Here is a 19,120-nt window from a genome sequence, read left to right on the forward strand (position 1 = left end):
ACGCTTCAAAATCAATTTTAGAAAACGATGCCCATATTTCCTGGTCATTTTAAGCACCTGAATGTGGCATCAGTTTGGTCCCACCCTCTTTTCATCAATCCCGCCCTGCGATTGGTCCAGCGTCCCGTCGCTCACTCACGTGAATAGGCAATTCCAAAAACTGAGTCGTGTTTCCTCGCGGCCAATCAGAGCCCTGCTTTCGTATGACGCCGTGGGATTCCGCGAAATTGTTTCTTGGAGTTGAGAGATGTGCCGCTCGCAGTAAAATAGGACAAGTTGACGCATGTGTGGGAGCGCACAGAAAGGCGGAATAAACGCAGACACAATAGCTGCCTCGTTGCGCTGCTGTGTGTTTATTGATCCGGCAGTTAGAGGGAAGGGACCCAGAGAAGGAGAAGCGGAGAGGAAGAGCCGGGACTCAAAGTGCTATCTCTGCTGTGGGGGTGTTTACTTACCCACCCTGCAACCTCAACGAGAAACGCAGCCTTTGCGGAATAGTCACATTGAAGACGACACGTGTGGATGGTTAACCACATGTTTTCTGGGAAGACCGCGGTCTGATTACTTTATGGTGTCGGATTGTTTCTGAACAAACAGCCACTCTAGATACATTGTTCCCTTCCTCCACCCGGACCTGCTGTAGTGATGTCGGAGGTTGGAGTCTCTGCAGACTGTGACCCCAGCCGACCACCGGGTCGGACAGAGGACATGTTGAAAGAGAACCAGGAGAACAGGACTTTGCTGATGGTGGCAATGATTTTATTGGACTTGAACAACCCCAACGCCGTCAGCGGCGGAGGCAGCAGATGTCTCGGGGGTATGAGCGACGCTGCAGGCGCGCAGGAGAAGGTGGAGCGGGGGAGTTGCCGGTTGAACGCCGGGGACAGCCGGAGCTCAGCGGCACCCAAACAGTCCCGGAACAAGAGGGCGGTGGCGGTGAGACAGGAGTCTCCCGAGAAGAGACACTGCTGTCCTTTTACGGGCTGTGGGAAGATGTACGGCAAGTCGTCCCACCTCAAAGCCCACCTCAGGGTGCACACTGGTAAGCCTGAGTGACCGCTCTGCGTCACTTCTGCCATCTTTTTTTTTTATTTCAGACGCATGTGTTGACATCACTGTTCAAACTCTACTGGCTGAAGACGTCAAGCATGGAGGAGAAAATAGCTCACTGATAATGATGTCATCATCATCATCATCATCATCACCCATGATTTAATAAGTTATAATGTGACATTGAACGCCACAGACTCCACTAGGAGAGGAGGGTAAGTGAGGGACCACATGTTCCTGCCAATGAATAACAGATTAGAGGAAAGGTGGTCCCATGAATTGGCCCCTGCTGCTGCTGGGGGGGTGTGACTGAGCGGCCCATGGCTGGTCAGGGGCTGGCTGAGGGAGGAGAGGGGAGGGGAGGGGAGGGGAGGTGTGTGAGATAAAGAAGAGATGGTGGGGGGGAGGGTATTTTAATCTGCTGTTGACACGCACCCACTGCGATCAGGGAACACCGCCCATGTTTGTACAAAAGATGGTGGACTGGTCATCTGGAAAATTCACAAGACACGTTATCCAAATAATGAGATACTTTATTAATCCCTCCATGGATCATTAAACATTCTTGATGTCTCAAATGATTGATGGCTGTTATTAATCGATATATATCCGGTTCTGTGTGTACATACATGATACTGTAATAACAGAGCAGTAAAAGTCGACATCTTGGCTTCTGATTCACATGCAGGTCACTGCGACACCGTTGTCCCCACATGTTCTTGTCCGGAGATAATCTCCCTGCACCACTATTTCCTCATACGTCATCCTCCTCCACTCCCCTTGCGCCGGGTTGTAAACAAGGGCAGACATGTGGTTCAGTAGAGCACGTGCAGCAGGAGGAGGAGGAGGAGGAGGAGTGGGGGGGGGGGGGGCAGCCATGCTCATTTTTTCTTTTGGTTTTATTCATGGGACTGTTATGATGACTCATCATTTTTAAATCAATATGTTCTGTTGTTGTTCCAGGAAAATGCTGTTCATGCACAGCAGGTGTCCAAAACATGATTTGTCACAGACACAGAAGAAAACAGAATCTTTTGCCTCCCCCTCCTCTCAATAGATACATGTTTTGTAATCTCTGTGTTTGTGTGTTGTTTTCATTATCTGCAGCCTTCTTTTTCAGGACTAAGACGTAAAATGATGCTTCTGAATCATAATGTGAGTTAATAATAGGTTAGTAAAGGTTATAGAGCAGGTGTGCACTGACAAAGGTTAACTTCAGTGTTCTGTTTGGGCTCCTGGAGACCTCAGGCCCTTTTTAACAGCTCAAAAATTGTTTTATCACCATGATACTCCTGTAAAACATGGTTAAATACAATAGATTTTCATTTGGTCCCCCAGTCCTCAACAATTTGACACATTAAAGTGTCTTGGGGAGTCCGACTGAATATGTGGAAAAAGTAGTATAAATCCTTTTGTGGCTCCAGTGGAAGCTGCATGTAATAAAAAGTAAAAAGATAAATTGCCTCCAGTGATGTCATTCAAATACTAAATTGCATTGTGGGTAATGTAGTTGCAGGTTTTGAAAGTCCACTGGTCTAGCATTGCACACCTATAACACTGTTGGACCCATTATGGACACCTTAAAAATAAATTATCAAAATGGTTACATTCTTCTTCCTTTTCAAGACCTGGCGCCTACATTACCCAGTATGCAGCACTGGAGGCAGTTAATCAGATAACATGCAGCTTCCTCTGCATAAAATATGCGGAGTTACCCTTTAAATATAGTCTGGTCATAATAAATCCCAACTTAAAGCAGAAAGTTTGACCTTTCTGAGGTCTGACTAATCCATTCTAAACCGTAGTAAAATCACTATGGAGGATGACAAACAACATATTTCTTGGTCTGTGAACAATTTTTCAGCAAATAAAATGAATATGTTTATTAATATATAGCACACATAACATGTTAAACATGAACATTTGTATAGTTAGTACCTTAACAATACTTTATGGTTATTTTTGTATTTTGTCACCATCACCACATATTGTAAACTTTCATACTTTTCTATATACTGGGCTTTAATGAGGTCAGGAGGGGAAAAAAAGTATTTAAAGGAAACTAATTCTTGATTTTGCTATTATTATTTTACACATACAGCAGCAGGGTCCCCAAACAAAGAGGATAACAAAAAATAGGGGTTAAGGTTGAAGCTTAAAGTCACACTCCAGTGTGTGTAAAGGACTAAAATATCACAAAAAATGGGACGTGAGCTTCAACCTTAGCCCCCGTGCTGTTTTTCCCCATCCTTTGGGAACCCTGCTGATGCACATATGAAACAATAATTGCAAAATCAATTATAAGTCTCCTTTTAATACTTTTGTCTTTTCTTCTGACCTCATTAAAACCAAGTATATAGAAAAGTATGAAAGTGGTAAAGCTTTAAATCCAGTCAAAGGAAAGTCTTCAGAGGAATAGTAATACAAAACTCTTGTGTGTTTCCTCAGGTGAGCGGCCCTTCGAGTGTACCTGGCCAGACTGCGGCAAGAAGTTCTCCCGCTCAGACGAGCTGACGCGTCACTACCGCACACACACGGGCGAGAAGCGCTTCAACTGTCCGATGTGTGACAAGTGCTTCATGAGGAGCGACCACCTGACTAAACATGCACGGCGACACGCAGGCTTCCATCCCAGCATGCTCCAGGGCGCCGGCGCGGCCAAGAGACGCCGCTGCTCCGTGTCCGTGTCCTCCTCTGACTCTGGAGACCAAAGCCCTGCGGGGGTGTGAGACACACCCTCATAGTACACATACTGTATATACACGAAGGTTCATGCAGTAGATACAGAGGCAAATACAGACACAACCACATGCAGGGTGTGCACTTTTACACACATCCTGTCGAGTCGCACACCTCAACCAGCCAGACCACTATTTAAAGTTTTTTCTACGCATGTAACAGAAACATAGCTTTGACTGTAATCAAACTAGAGCTTCCCCTCTCTGTTCCCTGAGGTGATTGGTATTTATTAAGGGTTATTCAGGGCCTGTCAGACAGCTTCTAGTTGCTTCGCCATTTGTAATTATTTGACTATGTGTTGTGTGAGGTTTTTCTATGTTTGCCTGGAACAGTCTGCAATCTAAGAGGTGTTCATGTACATTAACACTACATGTGTTCACTTTGCATCATAGATTTCATTTCAGGCGAAGACAACAGGAAGAAAACAGATCATGACTGAGATGTGTTGAGACGTTTTGGGAATGGTCGTTTAGTAAATATTACTGTTGCACACATACACTCATACTTGTACAGTTATCTCCAGTCCAGGACAAGGTGAATGTACAGTATAGCAGTATTATCATGTAAATAAAATAAACAGACTACTTTTCAGATGGATTGTATACTCAGTATAGTTAAGTATTATTAGAGACAAAGCTATAATAGAGAGAATAACAGAGCTTGGGTATTTAATTTCTTATATCTGGCTATGGGCTTAGTAAATCAGGTATACTGTGAGCTTGTAGGCTTAGACAGCGTGTTTCCTGTATGGAAACATAAATGTTGACGCATCATAATGAACCAGAATACTTTTAAAGTACTTCTGCTTGACCATAATATATAAGCAGACCTCATGGAAAATAAATTTTTTCAGGCTTGAATTTTGTCAATAGTGCAGGAAAACACAACAGGGTAAAGCCTTTAAAAGGTAAAGTTAGAGATTTTTTTTCACTCTTTGGTGTTAAGACCATAAAGATTCACGTACAGTTAACGTAGGAGGTCTGTGCCTTTCAAGGGTTTTGTAGCAGAGAGGACTTTCTACATTTTCACCCTTTGGAGATACTACCTAAATGAACATCATCAGATTCTTTATGTTGATATTCAACAACACGTTGAATATCAATGACTGTCTCTTATGCCAACAGTGCCAGTTGCTGTACATTGAAACTTTTGTTTACTCTGTATCTGAACTGCATTTCTTATCAGGGAATAATGATGCATGGTCATTTCAACCAGTACTACACCCCCTGGTGGTGATGTGGAAGCACAACATTTCTCACAACAAACAGTTTTTTTTATTTTCTGTTCAAGCATTTTAAGGCACGCTCTCTTTGTTGATTAGTTTGTTTTCCGAGTCTTTTTGAATTACATCATGTAGCATGTTTGTATGTATTTGTTTGGTACAATGTATTTTTTAATTGTCTGGTAATCTTTTGTAATATTACTAATGGGATGAGAGGTCTTATTCGTCCACTGGAGGAGCCAGAAACATTGTTGATGTCATTAATTTTCTTTTATACTTGCAACATAATGTATTCAAACGTCCAGATAGAGTGTAAGGTAGGTGTAGTAGGACACAAACTACATACATTTGTACAGTGAAATGTTTTTCTTTTTCCGGCATTATGACAACTGTGATTAGATGTTGGTGCCTTTCAGGTTAATGCCCTTACTTCTGATGCTACTGTACTGTAATCAGGGACTGTCAACGCAGACCCCAAGTTATTGCAATATACATAGCTGTGTAATAATGACTGCTCAAATGTTTTAACATTAAAATTATTTTTCTTTCTAAAAACCCTGCGCAGTATTTCTGTCCCACATCACACGACCACATCTGACACTGTATTTCACAAACAGTACAACAGGAAGTGCTCTATTAGATTTGTATTTATTCATTGTTTTTCATACACCGCACATAACAATAACATTGTTAAATACTGTAATGGAAGTGTTTACCTTACAAGAAAATCATTTAAAAAAGGAAAACCAAAGAACAAAAATTTTCACCCGTGTCTAAATGTAAAAAAAAAAAAAAGCATAACTTCATAGACGGCAAATGCTCTTCAAATAAACTAAATCATCAAGATGGCAATAAATACACTTCTCTGTACTTAAGGCATACTCTCATTGCAAATAATCAACTGATTTAAGGGGGGCAGAGAGTCGTAAATGAAGAATATTAGTGCTCCAAGTCAATGATCCTTGATGTTGAAGTTACAAAACAATTTCCAACTATTAGTCGAAAGAGACAAATAGATCTCATCTCACTCTTTATGTTGGCACTGTATGCATGCATATGTGTGTGATCAGTGAGGTGACAACAGAAATGGGAATGAAGGAGTGACACTGAGAAAAAATGTAGTGGGGGGATAACACAGCAGTGTGTGCTGAAAAATCGATCTACAGGCCCCCCACCTTCCCTTTGGCCTTGTTAATATGTGAATCACATGAGCATCGTGTGCTGTATCGTCTTCCCTTTTTGACACAGTTCATTTCAGATAAGACACTGTCACTGCAATGCAGGAAAGAGTACAAAGATATGGGCCCAAAAAAATGTGCAAATTCAAAACAACACAAGTCAAGCTAGTGCCACAGCAGTAGCGTGTGATTGCACAGTAGAGATGGGGACAAAATCAAATGTGCAACGAGCTACTTACTTCTTATTTTCCTGTTTCAGTCCAGTGTTCTTTCTTCATGTAGTTTGTTCGTCAGCCATACATGTTCATACATTCCTCCACTAAGTGTTGAGGGTGGTGTGGATGAGTGCAATACCTGGCCTGTGCTACATAACAAACCTGTACAGTACGATGAATACAGTACCAAATATCCTCTATTTGGGGTACCGAGACTGCAGTCCATGCTTTTAAAATATCTCCCGCGTCAACACATACAATCATACATATCCCTCGGGTTTTAAAAAAAAAGTAAGCACTTAAATAAAAAAATGTAAAAAAAACAAACTAGAAAAATGCAACCCAGAATTCAGGTAAGCAGAACAGTTGAGTCAGCAGTTATGATAATGTTTCTTAATCTTCGGGGGGAAATGGAAATCACTTTACAGCATCAATTAGCCTTTTTGTTTTCTGTCTACTAATATCAGTGTGTTATGTTACATCACCAGGAGAGAGGCTCTCGAACACAAGTGCACGTCCTACCATAGGAGGAAACCACCACTTTAACTCTTGTTTTTGAATATTTTCATGTGTGTTCCTTCCCTTGATTTGAAACCAAAACTTTCTACATGTTAATTTGATTATTCCTCATTGTCATTATCATCATAGCACTTAACTGTCATTACAATACTCTACCAATGCTTCACTGTCGCCACTCTGGCGGCGAAGTAAACTCACAGCAGATGAAGATCAGGGGTTATATTGTGTGGAAAAGGGGGAAGGGGGAGAAGGTCAGGGGGGTGGGGTTACTGTATTTGACAGGTGGTGGAGGAGGTTGCCTGGCAGCACATGCAGGTAGGGTTGACTGATTTGGGCGGGATCAGATCCAGGTCTTCGTCGTCCGGGATTTCGTCTAGGCGGTAACCATCTTTCAGTAGCTGGATGTTCAGATCCTGATTGATTTGCTGGAGAAGGGAGGACAGAGAGACGAGAATGATGGGTTGGAGCTGCGTTTCCCTTCACCAGGGCCGTGAACCAGGACCCGGCTACTGAGCATTTGCTACCTGATGAGGCCTTTACACAACGAGGATGTTTGTTTCAACATATTGACTATATATATTCTTATATTTTAATGCTAAATAGTTGCAGGCAAGTTTTTCAATTCAAAATTAGGAATTCAATTTCAGAATTTTCTCTGTGCAGATCGTCTGCTTCCGTGTCTGTCATGTGTTGCAAGTATAGCCCAGGCTAGAAAATACCCAGTGGGAAGAGCTAATGAGTGTAGCTAATGTAGGAATTAGCCTGGTGAGCTAGCAGTCGATGATGGATGAAATGTAACAACTGCAGGTCTTGGTTCAAATTCTGGTTTCAAATTTTGTAGTGTGTTATCATAACAATTAGCTAGCTAATCGAGCTAAAAACAAAACAAAAAAACATTGTGACACAATTTGAGAGAGATTAAATAAATAATTAGACATTTTTGGCAGAGTTAGATGGGAAGCTCGACTCGTTTCCTGTCTCATGTCTTACCATAAATATGAATCCACAGAGAGCAGCTGGTTAGCTTAGCACAATGACTGGAAACATCCTGGCTCCGTCCAAAGATAACAAAATGTGTGCCAATCAGCACTTCTAAATCACACCAATTAACATGTCTTTATATATCTTGGTTGCTTAATCTGTACAAAAAAAAAGGAGACAATTCGCTGGTCTTTTTTGTTTCTCACACAAACACACCTTCCCTCTGACTTTATCAGATTTAGCAAAGTTTTCTTGAGCTTCTGACTCAGACTGGGTAAAATTACAGCAGTAACCACGGCAAAGTGAGTTGAGGCACTTTCACAGATGGCTGCAAGGATCATCACTTGGAGCTCAGTCATGAACACGATGACTACTGTCCTGGTGTGATTTGTTTTTGGCAAAACAATGCCTTTGTTTGCATGTAAAACAGAAGCAATGTCTTCATGACTTCATTCAAAATCCCAGCATTTAGCTGCCTCGCCTACAGTGGATTAACTGTATCTACTGTACTTCATACACAACAACAAAAATCCCTCACTTTGTTAATCCTGCTCTTGCTACGGTGTGTGCTTTGCCCTTGCTGTTGTTATCAAGTGCTGAAAAGGAGGGAGGAGACAATGGCTAAACTGGGTTAAAACATTTACTTTATGTGACAACATTGTGGCATACACCCGCAATATATCCACAAGCCTGGCCTTGTCAGGCATAAAATGGATGTAGTGGGTGGGAACGAGGATTCCCCCTGGAGAATAAATCAGATGATGTGTCTGTGATTTGCACTTATATTGGCAGCAGCGTTGAAAACAGGATTTTCAGGAGCAGACACCCAGAGATGACATTTCATTTGTTTCCCGCTTTGTGTCTCGCACACACATCTGTGTTCATGTGCGTCTGCAATGTAATCATGCACTCATGTAGCAAGAGCACACACGCTTTGAGAATTAACATGGATGAGCAGGATGGATACAAATGGGTTTGCTTCAAGGCTGGCTTATAAAATCTGACTCCTGACAATAAAAGAAAATGGAGGAAAGAATGCAAGGGAGGGAGGGAGGGAGGGAGTGGATGAGATGAAGAAGCTGTAACTTATCTCACCTCAGCAGAGGAGTATCCCGACGACGAGTATCTCGACATGTCAAAATCATCATCGCTGAAAGAAACAAAAGCACAAGTTAGCTTTTTACTTGTGTGTTTAGGATGTTTATGTAGCAAGAGGTGTGTTAATGTGTGTGTTTGTGTTCACCTGTCTGTGTCTAGGGCCACCAAGGGCTTCTCATCTGGGCTCTGGTCTAAAGAGGAATAGCCTTTATTGGGCACTACCAACCTGTGGGGTGGGAACAGAGAGAGAAAGAGGAGGGAGGGAAAAAAGGGTATAACAGAGCAAGACGGGAAAAGGTGGAGGAGGGAAACACAGGAAGAGATGAGTAATAACAAGACTGGCAGAAATGCTGAAAGAAAAGGAAGGCAGCCTTGAGGCAGCCTCACAGCTGAACTACAGTAACAAAAGCAGCATGAAAGAGGTCTAATTTCTAACTCCGACATCTAACAAGTGCCAAAATCAATAAAACTATTCTCCTGCCAGCCTCACTGACAGGCAGAGATAATGACAAGAGAATATAATCCGTTTTGTCAAGCCCTGAAAACATACTTCTGATCCTACACATAAAAACAGCATACGGTTCACTGTGAGGTAGACCACACAGGACTGGAGAAGTGGACTTTTTTATGGTGATATTGTGTGGAACAGTTGCTGGAATTGTCAATTTACAGACAGTAAATTGACAACAGATTGTTGTTCCTGCATATTGTTTGCATGCATCCTGGACTCAAAGGGTATAGATGGCTCAAGAGACACAGCCGCCCCTCTATCTACCTCTCGGATCAAGAGTGAGGGGCGTCTCACCAAACTCTGATCAAACTTTCAAAACTATGCAGTGCTGATAAACTATAAACCAAGTCTTTGCCTCAGGAACTTTTTTTTAGCATACTGTTTAGCCGCAATAGAGAAAGCCTGTGCGCTAGAAGTGGCCGCCATATTGTTCCTGTATTGTGAAAATAAAAGAGGCTGAATAAGCTTTGATCAAACTGTAAAACAAGGCAGTGCTGATCAAATATGAACCACAATCTTGTCTTTTTCTCTCCAAAAATGTTTTCATAAACATATTTTAGTGCGCTGTTCAGCTGTAATACGATATTGTTTGTTAACAGCTGGCTGCCATACTGTTTCCTATTTCAAAAACCAAAACCAAGCACCACCCAACTCACATTATGTCACCCATCAGCGGGAGAGTTTATGGGTCTGGTGCATTCTGGTTGTTGTATTATTTCTACCTTTACCTTACACTCCACCAGAGTACTGAAACAAAATACATTTGAATTGCTGTCATCTATCAGAAAGACACCAGCGAATGAAAGAAGATGGAAGTGGAGACCACAGCGTTCACTTCTTACCGTGTTCTGGCCATGACGTTGTTCTTCTTGGGCTGCTGGTTGACGGGACTTCCTACAGTGTTGTTGTTCTTCAATGAGCCCTTCCTGGCCAGCTCTCTCTGTTTCTCTGCACAAGAAACACACACACACCAGGTTAGCTCCAAATGACACACAAACATGCATGAAAAAGTGATGGATTACTGTTGAACTAATGTCAGTGTCGGCTATTTGTAAGATTGCAATTTGCTTGTAGTAAGATTCCTGAATAAACTGGGGAACTTTTGTAATTTGCTGATGTAAAGCATAGCAATGCCAGATAGCATCAGATTAAAACAACACTGCAAACTCTGTGGAAGTCTCCAGGTTGTCGGATTTGCAGATTTAACAAGAAGATATCAGCATAATTTAAACACATGCTCATCAGGAAGTACGACGATCAATAAAATAGAAAATCATAAAAGCATTAGACAACATATTGAGAAAGAAAAGATGTCTTCTCCCATGGTTCCATTCTCGTCACTGATCCCAAAACAAATGGCTAAACTAATGCTATTAGTCTAGTCTGAGCCAGCGGTTAACTAGAATATAATACATCAGTGACACCAGAACATGTTGCGTCTAATTTATATTGTGACACCAGTTAATGGCATTACATGTTTAATCCTGGAAAGAGTTTTAAAAGGCCGTCCATCAGAGTATTTTCCATCCCAAGGTCACAGAGACACTAGTTTTACAAGCACGCATTATTACAATATGAGGAGGTTGTATTTTATACACAGGAAGTGCTGTGTTTACATGTTGTAAAAAGACTCCAGTGAGATTAAACAGAATAATATGAAGTACAACTAAAGCTTCTCACTGTCACCATGGATGTAGACTGACATGAACATCTGCGCTGGCTGACATTGCTGGAGTTGCATTTCACAAAGAACCAAATCAGAGTCGTTCTGGACTCGATTTGAACTTTGAGGCCCATATTAGAAAATGTGATCAAGACTCTTCCACCTGAGAAATGTTGCCAAAGTGTGGCAAAACATGATGCGGAGCGGTTGACTCATTTGACTCCAGCTAGTTCAGAACTCTGCTGCCAGACTTTTAACAGAAACTAGGACAAGAGAGCAAATGACTTCTGTTTCAGCTCCCCTACACTGACTCCTTGGCTCTTTTAGAACTGATTTAGGATCCTTTAACTCACATACAAAGCTCTTAATGAAATAGCACCTCCTTACATTTTTGGACCTTTTAACTCCCGATCAACCAGCTCTTTGGTGCTCTGATCCTAAAGTGGCCCACAAAACAAGTGAGAAAGCAGCTTTTAGCCTCTACGCCCAAAGACTGTGAAACACCTTTCCCAGTTACTTCAGATATGAAAGCACTGCTCACAGTTTCAAAAGTCAACTGAAGACCGACTTATTCAGGCATGCGCTTAGTTAATGATGTAGATTTTTGTCTCTTTTCGTCTCTCATCTGCCTTTTTATTACCTCCACCAAGGAGGTTATGTTTATCACCCATGACCTGTTTGTTTGTTTGTCAGCAGGATTACACAAAAACTACCGAACAAATTTTCACAACTTAGATGTAGGATGGGTCTTAGCCCAGAATAGACCCCATTAACTTCTGGTGTGTATCCGTATGAAGTGACGGATGCAGGAATTTTTTCTCACTTTCTTTAACATAGCGAGACATTTTCGTAAATTTCTCAGGGAATAAAGCATGGATCTTGATAGGAAAAACAGACATATTTAGGTGGCTGGTATCTATCAGTGGGGACAATATGATGCAGATCCCCCTGGATCTAGAGGATTTAACTATGTTTTATTTGATATTGGATTAGGCTTGATTGAATTACAGGGGACTGTTGGGCCTTGGTGGAGGTATGCACTCTAGTGAGTGGCATTCTTGTTTGATCTTTATGATTTTTGTGAACTTTTTCTATTGTTTTTCTATTGGGTTCTGTTTCTAACACCATACTGTAAATCACTACACTATTATCATTTTTTATTATTTTTCATGCATTTCTGTAGCTGAGCAGTTTACTCATTTTGAATATTCTTGGTGCTTTTAAGGTTTTTGGCTAGGAAAGTATTGCAGTAGGAGTAAAAGAAAAATAAAGAGGCGCTGCTGCTCACCACTGGATTCTGTCCAAGGGGCTGAAATGAGACTTTAAGGACTGTGGCTTTTCACAAACACACAGGAGAGTTCAATTGCCAAACATTAAACAGGCTAATATCTTTTGCCGTGGATATCCATAAGCCAAATGATGCATATCATTTATAAGAGCTGAAATGATTAGTCTATTGAAAAGTAACGGACAAACTTTGATAAGTGAGTCTTTGTTTAAGTTACTTTTCAAGCAAAAATGCCCGAGCCTTGCTGCCACCAGCTTCTAAAATATGAGGATTAGTGTTTTTTTCTGTTTTATATGGTGTAAATTGAAGACTTTTTGAGGTATGTAACCGCACAGAAAACAGGCATCATCCTGGTAACACCCTACTCTGGGAACTTGGCATTTGTCACCATTTCCTCACATATAATAGACTCACTGATTAGTGGGTTAAACCAGAAAAATAACTCATAACTCATCTAGTTGTAACCCTGAAATGGACGATAATGGTACATTTTACTGAGAATTTAGCAGCATAACAAGGAGGATTAAACCACAACAGTCTTGATTTGTCTCGTCATAGAAAGATTTTCCGAAAATTGATCCCCACTGTTCAAATGCCATCACACCAGGAAATAAAATGGCCCAACACAGCTACACAGTCTCTGTGCAGATCCCTCTGTCTTGTCTAGAGATTATGCCACATCTGCAGGTTACTCTTTACGGGACTTTAAATTTACAGTAGATTACAAGAGATGCTGAGTCCTACAGGCAGACACTTGGCCTATAAACACTGCAGCTCCTTTACTCACCTATTTTCATCTGCAGGGGTGAGGGCTTGTAGTTGATAGTGACAGGCTCCCCCTCTCTGGTGTCTGAGTCTGCCTCTGAGGCTGTGGACGAGGCCGGGTCCTGGAGACAAACAACAAGGCAGACGGCAGAAAGATGAGCAGAAATGTGCATTACAGAGCCATCGCTGAATAATTAATGCACTTTTGTAATGCACAATCGGCCCTACTATGCCCAGACTATGAGAATAAAACAGTTCATGAATAGATAAAACGTGTGAGGAGGAATCCTCCTCTATCTAATGAGCACCTGTGTATATTTATGGATAACAGAAACAGAAACAGACTGAAACTATAACACAAAACAGATTACTCGTCTCATTTGACATTTGACATTTCGTCTCAAGTGCATGCAAAATATTAGGAATGAGCCACCTTTAAAGGTGCACTATGTAGTTTAGTTTATGTCTAATCAAACAAAATAAACAAACTCTCTTTGTTTTTGTGACTGAACAAACAAACTGAGCTTTAGGGACAACACAGCTTCATACTGTTTCACTTTGTTTATATGTGGCGGACCCTGCCACATTTCTAGCTTCAAACAGTGTTCTGGGACCTTATTTTCCTCTGAGAACAGCTTGTTTATTCTGTTATGGAAAATATACATATTTCTGAATTTGTGTTATTACCTCATTAAGATTGTATATAGCAGAATTATGACTTTAAATTTCTCCTCCGAGGTTACATAGTAACCCGTTAGACTCAAATTCTGGCCATACCTTAAAAATGTCTCTTTTCAAAACAGACTACAGGTGTGCCATATCACAATACAACCAACATTTGAGACGATGTTAATCTATAATACTGATACATTGCCAGGCCATACAAACACTGAACTTAAAACTACACTTATTTTCTTCAGGTTGCTCTGGGACCCTTTGGAGGACTTCTTGAAGTCCCTGGATCCCACCTCAGGAAACACTCAGACCTTATATCCACAGGGCAAAGGTGAGGAGAAAAAAGATCTTATCAATGAGTGGAAACAGGAGGACCAGGGATGAATGGACACCAGGTCAGGCTGCTCTGGGTCTAGTCTGGCTCCGGCCGTGGGCAGCAGAGGCCGCCCTGCAGGCTGCAGTAACCCAGGGCCCCGCTACAGGCCACGGAGCGCACAGCCACACCATGTCCACTGATTCTCCTCTTTAAATCAAAAGATAGCGGTTTGACGGGTAAACACGAGCGCACATCTGCCATTACAGGCCGCTCACTAATCACGTCACGGCGACACCATCGGCGTCGACGCCGGAGCAACTTGCTGCATGGATGCTGAGGATGTAGCAGCGGCGCTGGGATGGGATGCTTGTTTTCGCCAGACATGACGGATGCTGCTCACTACGCAGCAGACCGGACGCTGCTTGCGTTACATGGCCAGAAACGCCAGACTATGAGCAGATCAGTTATTATCTCACACGTTACTCTGACATTTTATTACATTTCACTGTGGTAAAAAAAAAAACTTGGTGAAAACGCTCTGTTGGCACATCAGCCCATATTACGCATGGCAGGTGATGGATGTATCGGGATCCCAGAGCAGAACACTATGAATGGCAGGCCTCGTACACTAATAATCCCGGATTAATAAAGACGTGTTGGATCGGAACAACACGACCAAAACACTGATGATGATCTGGTATCTGACTCACCAGCGGCTGCATCTCTGCCTGCATCTCCGCCTCCTGCACGGCGCTCGGCACTTGGAATCTATCTATTTCTTCCATCATTTTGGCGACGCGCCTCTTTCCTCCCTGCTCCCGGAAACAAACTGCTGCCAGATGCTCGTTTCGACGACTTATCGCCGAGATTGTGTTGTGATCTCACACTCGTAACAATCTCTGTGGCTCTCCGGTGGCGAGCCTCATCCCAGCAGGCAGTATGTCGACGGTGGTGTGACCAGTTGGGTGACGGTGACTCCACCACCCACTTCCGGGTAGGGTATCCCAAGCTATGGTCCGGGCACCCAGAAGGGGCCTGTTGAAGAGGAGCGAGGTGGTCCCCAGCAAAGTGGTGTGATTTGGACTGAAGGCATAGTGACGTGAGTGAGTCCCATAGGAATCCAAAGATAATCTCCAAGAGAAATTCTACTTGATTTGTGAACAGTTTTCTAAGACATTAAACATATTTCTAAGATCCAGTAGAAAGAAAAACAAGAACACAAACAGTCTTTGAAAGTCCCACCAAAACAGAACGAGACATTTTTTTTTCTCATGAAGGGAATACAATGTTTCATGGGATTTTAAGAATTTCATAGGAATCCTGAGGGATTTTATTGGGACCCACAGAAAAAATGATTCCCAATAAGACTGTGACATTTTTTTCTCATAGAATTCCTGTAGGATTTTTTTTTTTTTAAGTGATAGGAACCCATGGAAGAAATAAAAACAGATATCCAGTAGAAACACATGTGAATCCTAAAAGATTTTATTGGAAAAGTTGAAAAATCCCATAGCACTTTATTATAATAACAATATGACCTTTCATGTGTAGCTTTTTGTTCATTTTGTTTCTCATATTTGTATTTTCTCGCTCCTCTGGTGTAACCGATGAGTCTCAGATCAAATTTAAGTGAATAAATGAACTCGGGGATTAACAATCTCTCCTGTTCCATCATTAATATGAGTCTCTACGCCGGCACTCATGGCATGAAATTCAGTTTTTATTGTTTCAACCGCAGTTGAAATCTTGCAGGGCGGTTAATACTCAAGACACTCCTTTATTATAAAAATACTAGGAAAAGCAGCAGCAGACCACTTAACGAGCCATCATTCAGAAAGCCAATTAACAGTGGGGCCTTCACCCAGAAACTCCAATTAAAACAGAATAGATTAATCAATCAAATAAACAGTTTGGAACCAATTAAGCTAATTAAAGTGCCATGAAATTAGCTGATCGGGGATAAAAATGGATGTCTAACACAAAACAAAGTAATATTTGTCACCATTCATTATTGAGGTTGAATATCTTTGGGTTCCTAATGAACAATTAGGATCAACTAGTTTATATGACGTCAATCAGCCTCTGTCACCAAGGAGCTGCAGTACACAACAGCTTTCTGACTCATGCCATCACTCAGCATCCTGTTTATGAAAAACAGTGGAAAGTAACTGAGTACATTTACTCAAGTAGATTTTCTACAGTTAAGCACAGTTTCTAGGTGCCTATACTTCATTGGAGTATACTTTAAAGTATATTTAGCAGTTTGTTTATTAAGTAAAGAAAGTACAGGTAAAAGTAAATGATACATATATTTACATGTGTGTGATATTCATATTTTTCTGATTGTCCGAATCAGTATTTTTTTCAAATAATCAATTTAAAAATGCACTACTTTGGCTCTGATGCAGCATATAATCTGCAAAGTAACTTGTGACTATACTAGTGTACTAAATACATGTAGTGAGTAAAAAGTACAATATTTGCTTAAGAAATGAGCAGAGTGGAAGTATAAAGTAAGTACCAGTACCAGTACCAGAAAATTGTATTAAAGTACAGAACTTTAGTAAATGTACTGCATTTATCTGACATCTATACTTACTTAAACAGATTCAAATTTAACATACATTCATATAATCAGCTAATAACATGTGTTGCATTGTTATAGATTAAACTAGCCAACATCCAACAACCTTAAAATGCTGCCTCCATGTTCATCAATAATAACATTCAAACAATCAAACTTCATCAAGTTTATTGTCTCATTCACAATCATACACTGTATAGTCAAATTCTTAGGGGCCAAGCTCCAGAAGAGTTCAAACAACTAGTTAAATAAAATAAAGATAATCGTACCCAAGACATTTCAGAGAATCTAGCAAATAGAAAAACCATGAATGTGATTTTTAATGTTGAATCTGTTTCAGAAAAATTCAACCATAAAACAAAATAATTATAAAGTATAACCAATAGTATGGTTTTTGAATAATGAAAGAATATAACCCATGTATAATAACATATGCAATTTAAAGGGGCACTATGTAGTTTTGCAAAATAAATTCAAACTCAGACTTGTAATATCTATTATATTAATGAGGTAATAATACAAACTCAGAAATATGTATATTTTCCATAACTGAATAAACAAGCTGTTCTCAGAGGAAAATAAGGTCCCAGAACACTGTTTGAAGCTAGAAAGGTGGCAGGGTCCGCCACATATAAACAAAGTAAAACAGTATGAAATTGTGTTGTCCTTTAAGCTCAGTTTGTTTATTCAGTTTATTCAGTCATGAAAATGAAGAGAGTTTGTTTAGTTTGTTTAGCCAAATGCTAAAGCTAATGAAGATTTTTTCTTCTGATTAAAATTTCTTCACTAAAACTACATAGTGCACCTTTAAGGAGACATCAGTATGGCAGTGATATGGCAGGTGGATGTATTCTAAGTTATCTCTGTGTGTAAATCAATAAATGATATGATATACATATAATAATAGATCACTCAGAAACTGGTCACTGATCATTTAAGTCTATTTTGTTGATAATACTTCTGTGGTTTAACTTAAGTGCATTTTAAATGTAGGCCAGGTGGAATAAATAAAGCACAATGATTGCCTCTGTTAAGCAGAAAATACTCTTGCTGGGATATGTCAGTGGATTAAGAATAATAATTATGTAATAAATACATAATAGATACACACACGCACACACGCACACACGCACACACGCAAACAACAACAGCATCAACAAACACATATTTGTTGTTATGTTTAAATATACATTGAAACCTTACATTTAAATCATCAATTTTGGTACAAAATCTTGAACAATGGCAGGGAATCGCCACAATGACAGGAACTCCTTACAACATACGATTATTCAGTCTGTGAAACTATAGCAGTTGTGGAATGTAACTGACTACATTTATTCAAGTAGTGTTTCTAGGTACAATCTTGAGGTAATGTTTTAACTTGAGCAATTTGGTTTTATAATGCTTTAATACATTTGACTCCACCACAGTTATTTGACAGCTCTAGTTATTTCTTACTTTGCAGATTTAGATTTTATGCAAAACAAAAAAACACACGCACATATTATCACCTCAGAAAATACACTGCATTGTTATAGAATCACCTGTATATAAAGTATTTTGAGTTAGCTTCACCTCGACCAACTACAACATTATAAGAGCAATTCCACTGCATAACCATTACTTTTAGCTGTTGATATCTTAACTATATTTTACTGTATTTAATGCAGATCTTTGACTTTCAATACATAAAAAATAAATAATTTGCCTAAAACAGTGACTTTAAGTATTTTAATTGCATGTACAATTTCCAATAAATTATTTACATAATTTCAGTGTGAAGGGTCACATCTGATGCAATGTTTTTCTATAATGTCCAGTCAATGTGCATACATTAAATAATAAGATTGCGATTTAATTGCAATGCATTACTTTTATAAATAACACTTGAATCATGAACCCTTGAAAAACACATTATGTTTTTGTAGAACATTCCCCTCATGTATTATGTAATAATTGAATAAAACACATATGGTTTATGTATAAGTCTGCATTAATTTTAATTTCTGACTCAGTTATTTGATTTATTCCCATTGACTCAGCATGACAGATACACTTACATTAAAATGTGACACTTTACATTGAACTTGTGTAAAAAGAAAATGAAAATGTACATGCAATTATTATACTTAAAATCACTGTTTTACATGCAAAATTACTGCAAATGACTTTTTGAGTGATAGAGCTTATTTTTACACTCTAGTATATCTGAATATTTCTTCAACTCCTGAACTAGAAGAAATACTTTCTGAAAAATGACCACAGAGACTCTCTGAAAGTAAAAAACAACATTATAAACTTCACAAAAACAGGATT

General features: G+C 40.0%; 2 protein-coding genes across 2 annotated transcripts; one reads left to right on the top strand and one right to left on the bottom strand.

The window, feature by feature from the left end:
- The first annotated feature begins 422 nt into the window (after positions 1 to 422).
- On the top strand, positions 423 to 5,566 carry klf9 (Kruppel like factor 9). The gene is made up of 2 exons (XM_073466526.1): positions 423 to 1,042; positions 3,499 to 5,566. The coding sequence occupies exons 1-2, from the start codon at positions 646 to 648 to the stop codon at positions 3,777 to 3,779; spliced, it is 678 nt and encodes a 225-aa protein (XP_073322627.1). The 5' UTR covers positions 423 to 645; the 3' UTR covers positions 3,780 to 5,566.
- Positions 5,567 to 7,089: 1,523 nt separating this feature from the next.
- fam219ab (family with sequence similarity 219 member Ab) lies at positions 7,090 to 15,097 on the bottom strand. The gene is given in 6 exon segments (XM_073467022.1): positions 7,090 to 7,390; positions 8,991 to 9,054; positions 9,148 to 9,228; positions 10,356 to 10,461; positions 13,252 to 13,351; positions 14,931 to 15,097. Coding segments are annotated over 6 exon segments (630 nt in total). The 5' UTR covers positions 15,009 to 15,097; the 3' UTR covers positions 7,090 to 7,189.
- Positions 15,098 to 19,120: the final 4,023 nt, after the last annotated feature.

The sequence above is a fragment of the Pagrus major genome, chromosome 5 (genome assembly GCF_040436345.1).
Source record: "Pagrus major chromosome 5, Pma_NU_1.0".
Lineage (NCBI taxonomy): Eukaryota > Metazoa > Chordata > Actinopteri > Spariformes > Sparidae > Pagrus > Pagrus major.